Below are 6,000 nucleotides of genomic sequence, written 5' to 3'. Positions count from 1 at the left end.
GGGACTTATTTTAAATTTTTGCTTAACTTTAATTAGAACTTAAATACCCAGTATGTGGCCAATGGCTATTGTATTGGACGGTGTGGGTGTAGGGTTTTTGTCACAGGAAATGACTGACGGAGAGTAGCAATGTAGTTCATTTGAGTCATTCAACAAATCAAGAAACTGAGAGACCAGAGCATCAGATAAATTGTGCATATATACATTGAAGAATGCTCAGGATCGTGACAAGACCTGATTGGAGTAGGAGACTTAGCTAGGTTCAAGTCTTCAAAGAGCCTTTGGTTAGAGAGGGGAAAGTGCAGAGGCCCAGAAAGTAATGTTTTCTTCCATATAGACTATCTAAAGTACGCAGAGAAATGTTTCTGTAGCAGCAACAGGGCAACAGGTGCTCCAGAGAAATGTTTTGTATTTATTTATTTATTTATTTATTTATTTTAAGAGTCTTGCTCTGTCACCCAGGCTGGAGTACAGTGGTGCGATCTTGGCTCACTGCAATTTCTGCCTTGAAGCGATTCTGCTGCCTCAGCCTCCTGAGTAGCTGGGATTACAGGCATGCGCCACCATGCCCGGCTAATTTTTTGTATTTTTAGTAGACACAGGGTTTCAACATATCGATCAGGCTGGTCTCGAACCCCTAACCTCAGGTGATGCACCCTCCTCGGTCTCCCAAAGTGCTAGGATTACAGGCGTGAGCCACTGCACCTGGCCTCCAGAGAAGTTCTGTACAACAAAACTAGAGTAGTAATGTGGTCATTGGAGATCTGTGAGAGAGAAATTTGGTGCAGTGAGAGGAAGGAAGCTGGCTTGCAGGAGTGGATGAAAGGTTAAGGTACAGCCAATTTTCAAAAAGCTCCTCTCTGAAAACAATGTGAGGGGAGGTGGTAGCTAGAGGGAGATGTGGGATTTTGCTTTTGTTTAACAGATGGTGAGAAATAGAGCTTGAGGAGTGACCTTAAAAAGTGAAATTGCTTGATGTTTTAAAATTTTAAATATTAAAATAATTATGTTAAAATTAAAAATTTTTAAATAAGTTCCTCAGTCATGCTAGTCATATTTCAGATGTTCAGTAGCCACTTGTGGTTAGTGACTATTAAACTGAACAGCACAAATACAGAACATTTTAATCACTGCAGAAAGTTCTGTTGAATAGCACTGCCGTCAATCTTGTCATCACAGAGCACTAAACTACAGTGAATAGTTAATGCTGCCAGCTGTTGCACTGAACTCTTTTCATGAGTGGTGTGGAAGAAATGTTGAAGCTGAATTCATATGGTGTCTCTGTGAGGAGGGGCAGAAGGAAGCTGGGTGACGATAGTGGAAATGTTGGTTGGGCCACATTTTGAACAGCCTTGAATGACATTATGAAGTAATGCTGACTTTATCTGTTAGTTCATAGAGAGCCAAGGAAGGTTTTAAACATGTGAGTCTCCAATAAGAGTCTGTGCTTTAGAAATACTACTCCAGCAATAGCAAGGACTGTGAACTAACTGTAAAGTGTCCAGACTGAAGGCAGACAGATTGTTATCAAACAAGAAACAATGAAACCCTGAATTACAGAAGTAGCAGAGAGAATGGAGAGGAGTTGATGAACTTCAGAGTTGAGAGGTAGAATGAGCACAACCTATGGTGATGGAACAAGGGGAAGTTGTGCAGACCTGGAGGTTTCTACCGGAGTTGACTAGGAGACTTGGTGAGCTTACATTTGGGTTCTTAATTAAGGAACTCAAAAGAAAGAATAAGCATTTGAGAGTGGAGTGAGTTGCAACAGCTTTGTTGAGATATAATACACATACTATGCAATTTATCCACTTGGAGTATACAATTTATGTTTTTGGTATATTCACAGAGTTGTTCAACCGTCATCATAGTCAATTTTAGAATGTTGTCATCACCTTGTAAAAAACCTGGTATACCCATTAGCAGCCATTCCCCATTTCACCCCAACCCTCCCAGCACTAAACAACCACTAATCTACTTTCAGTCTATGAATTTGCCTATTCTGGACATTTTTTGTAAGTAGAATCATGTAACATCTGATCCTTAGTGACTAGCTTCTTTCACTTAGCATACTGTTTTCAAGGTTCATCCAGATAGAGATAACTTTTCGCCTTGTATTATAGTCACCTCTTTGTGTTTTATCTCCTGTACTGGATATAAGTGCCTTGAAGGCATATATTCCAGAGCTGTATATAGCATATATTTTGGTATTTAGTTATGACTCAGAAAATATTTGATACATCACAAGTTAGAAGGTTAACTCAGTTAACCACAAATGACGTTAACCAGAATGAGCTGTTTCTGCACGTGCTTACTCACTGAAGTATATCTGTATTTGTTGTCATGGAATAGCTAGGTACCATGCCAATGGTGATCCGGTACTGGATCTGCTGTTAACTCTTTGTGTGACCTTGGGCAAGTCATTATACTCTCTGGAGACACTTTCCATATTTGAAAATGGAGATAAAATTTCGTACCCCATCTGACACTGAGGAATAAGTAAAGTAATTCAAGTAAATAGAGTTTGGGTAGAGTTGGGGTTCATCCAGATAGGAGAAGAAATGAATGTTTGATCCTATTCCCTAATATTCCTGGTATAGGAATAGTCCCCCTATGTAGCCTTTTTTCATGGGATTAGGTTATTTTGTCACCTTGAGTCATTTCAACTCCCATTGTCAAGGCCTGTGGTTTTATCCACGGCATACTGCTTCTCTTGTCACCAACCTGAGACATTTGACCTATTCTGTGTTCTCTAGTCTTTCTCTCTGGAATACTTAAGATGCTTATTTCTTAAGGACATTGACAAGTAGATTCCCTATTTAGCTTAGTTTTCTGTCTCTTCCCTTAATTCCTATTGTCTTCACAGAATGCATATAGTTGAATATTAAGAAAAGGGGGCCAGGTGTGGTGGCGCACTCCTGTAATTCCAGCACTTTGGGAGACTGAGGCAGGCAGATCACTGGAGGTCAGGAGTTCGAGACCAGCCTGGCCAACAAGGTGAAACCCCGTCTCTACTAAAATACAAAATTAGCCAGGTGTGGTGGCACATGCCTGTAATCCCAGCTACTTGGGAGGCTGAGGCAGAAGAATTGCTTGAACCTGGGAGGTGGAGGTTGCAGTGAGCTGAGATCGTGCCACTGCACTCCAGCCTGGGTGACAGCCTGGGCAACAGGGTGAGACTATCTCAAAAATTAATAATAATAAATATTTTTAAAAAAGGTTAAAACCTACCCAGTCCAAAACAACTTATAAATTCAGTTCCCCATTGTGTGTGCCTGCCCACCCCTAGTTTGGAGAGTTGTTCGTGCTCTTATTTAGAAACATATGCTAAGTATGTACTTAAGTGCCATGTATCAAATGAAATAGTCCTTGATTTCTAAGATCTCATAGTGTTTCGTAGGAAGAGGCTGACATATGAACAGATAATCACAGTATACTGTGAAAAGTGCTCTTGCAGGGCAATGTACAAGTGGTTATGGGAGCACCTGGAAGAAGGGTTTGGGATGGTGTTTTGAAGCAAATGTCACTTGGCATTTCTACACTAACAAGTATATACTATCGCAGAAGCAGCCTGATGAAGAGCACCTGCCTTCTTTCAGCCTTACAACAACCTGGTGAGGTGTAGGTTTTTGACTCCCTTTTTAGAGAGCATTCTGAAGTTCAGAAAGGCTCAGTGGCTGGCTCTTAAACACAGATTCTAGATTCAGCTTCTGTGTTTGTCCCCTCCCCCTCCCAGCACATCTATGCCCTTAAGGAAGGCATAGAGTGTACCTATGCATGGTACTAGAGTGTCCTGCCAGCTCCTCTCCTTAGTTCTTTCTCTTTAAGCAAAACTAGAGTCTCAGATTCCTCTTTTCTGTGTCTAGCCTACTTCCAGTGCTGTTGGTGCATTGAGTATTCCAGGGCTGTAGCAGTAGTGAATATTGCTGATGTCATTGTTTGCCTTATTGGGATTTTGCTCTTTGTTTCACAGGGAGCTGTGATTGGTATAGACGATGAGGACGACAGCACCTTCACAATAACTGTTGATCAGAAAACCTTCCATTTCCAGGGTGAGCTGAAATAAGAGATTCTTTCTCTTCATAGTCCCATCTGCTTCTTTTCTTCTCTTTTGGGTTGTTTGCTGGATGACTTGAATGGTTTTGCAACTGATCCTGCATGAACGAGTGCATAGGAACATTCTGGATGAAGTGGTACTGCAGGTTAGGCAGGGATTTGTATCTGCAGTGGATGTAGATCAATTTGAAACGACTGTGGATCTGGCTGCAGTTGGAGATGAAAAATTTTAAAGGCTAAAATCAGTGAAGGGGAGAGTAATGGGCTGCTGCTGCTGCTGGCTTGTGTTTACAGAAGGTTGCTGATCTTCTTTATCAAGGAGTATGGTTCTGCTTCTGCATGAAGAGTCTAAAGACTGATTGTGAAGGTTGCAGTGTTTGTGTAAAACTCAAAATATAAATTAAATTGAAGCTTAGTGGCAACCTTTGGCTTAAAGGTTTTGCTCTGCTTCAAGAATTACAAATTTGCATTCATTTCATCTGTGTTTCTGTGTTTTGTCTGCCAGCCATCATTTCTCTATTATCCTTTTTATAGTCAAATGCCATCTGCCACTGCTGTGTTTCGGCATTGCATGCTAAGGTTCACTGGTAGAAAGGGTAAGGTACTGTATGATCATTCTCATTTCATCTTGCTTTGAAAACTCTAAACCAGCAAATAAAAGTCCATTTTAATGATCTTGTCCTAAAGTACCTCTTGTCTATTAGGAGTGACTATTAGTTTTAGTATTAATGGTTTTGTTATTTTACCTTTCCAGAGTAATCTCTCTTTTATGTTTAGAGCAGTCCAAGAAACTTAGAAATGAAAAGATTTGGAGAGGTTAGCACTTTCTCTCAACTACAAGTAACAGTACACTGTTAGAGATGCTAGGTATGCCAAGATAAATAAATATTAAATACATTTACTGCTTAAAAATGTTTTGGTTATGAAGTCTAACAGAGGCCAGATATGTTATATGAGGTGTTTAGGCAGCTGTTGTCTTTTTGTGCTAGGATAGTGAATTGCAGTTATTTTTCTTAATTGTCTTGTTTCAGAAATTGATGGATAATAATGAAAGATGCAGATTATATCCAACAAACATAAACCAGTGTTTAAACCAGTGTACTCAATAGTGATACCTCTAATACTTCTTCCACATATCCTTAAAATGTTTACTGTGTTTGATATTATTTATTCAGAGCTGCTTTAATAACGATGCTGTCCTGAAATTCTCTACTATATTCAACTTTATAAAACATTTTAAATCCTATTATGAAAGTCCAGAATTTTATTTTAGGTTAAATATGTAATGCTGCTTATAAATCAAAGCAGATAATTCCTACACTCTGAAACTCTTTACTTGAATACAGTTGAATATTTTAATGCATTTCAAGAAAGAGCTGCTGGGTGCAGGTAAGGCTGCAGTATGGAATTCTCTTCTGTGCAGTTACTAAGAAGGAGACACCTCCTTTGGACCCTCAGAAGCTGCATCTCTACCTTCTGATTTACTTTTAAATTATTTATGTCCCCATTGGCAGTCTCATACTTATTTGGCTTATAAAACAAGAAATTTTCCTAAGGAAGGATTTAAATGATAAGAGTTACGCACATTTTTAAAATTGATTCATAGTTCTGAAACTATCAGAATAATTAGTTTATTTTCTATTGTAGTAGTTATGGGAGTTCTAGCATGAGATCTGGATTTTGCAAAGAACTTGGTAAGACTGTGTTTTTGTTATTGTTGTTGTTAATGAGAGCTATTTCACATTCATAGGTCCTTGATCATAAAATCCCTGCAAATTTGATAAAAAGTTATCAATGTCTGAGAGATCTTAAATTCTTGATTAGAATTGAAAGCAAATTTTAGCTATATACATGAACATATGTTTAAATGTGCTGAAGTTTTCATTGAATACACTCGTTTTTTTTTAAGCAAATGAAATATCAGTTGATGCATTTATAAAACAA

At 38.8% G+C, this 6,000-nt stretch overlaps 1 protein-coding gene across 7 annotated transcripts in view; it reads left to right on the top strand.

Moving 5' to 3' along the window:
- Positions 1-6,000, top strand: part of OSBPL9 (oxysterol binding protein like 9) — a 176,195-nt gene that overhangs the window by 51,744 nt on the left and 118,451 nt on the right. For 4 of the 7 annotated variants that reach the window (XM_017875421.1, XM_017875422.1, XM_017875420.1 and 1 more), the window contains exon 3: positions 3,974-4,052. The exons of the other annotated variants lie outside the window; for them this stretch is intronic. In XM_017875421.1, coding sequence (XP_017730910.1) covers positions 3,974-4,052 — 79 coding nt within the window. The remainder of the gene's footprint in view (positions 1-3,973; positions 4,053-6,000) is intronic. 7 annotated transcript variants of the gene reach the window in all.

Source organism: Rhinopithecus bieti, unplaced genomic scaffold, assembly GCF_001698545.2.
Source record: "Rhinopithecus bieti isolate Rb0 unplaced genomic scaffold, ASM169854v2 scaffold_10017, whole genome shotgun sequence".
Classification (NCBI taxonomy): domain Eukaryota; kingdom Metazoa; phylum Chordata; class Mammalia; order Primates; family Cercopithecidae; genus Rhinopithecus; species Rhinopithecus bieti.
Note: the sequence above shows the minus strand (reverse complement) of the source record. Positions and strands in the feature narration are given on the sequence as shown.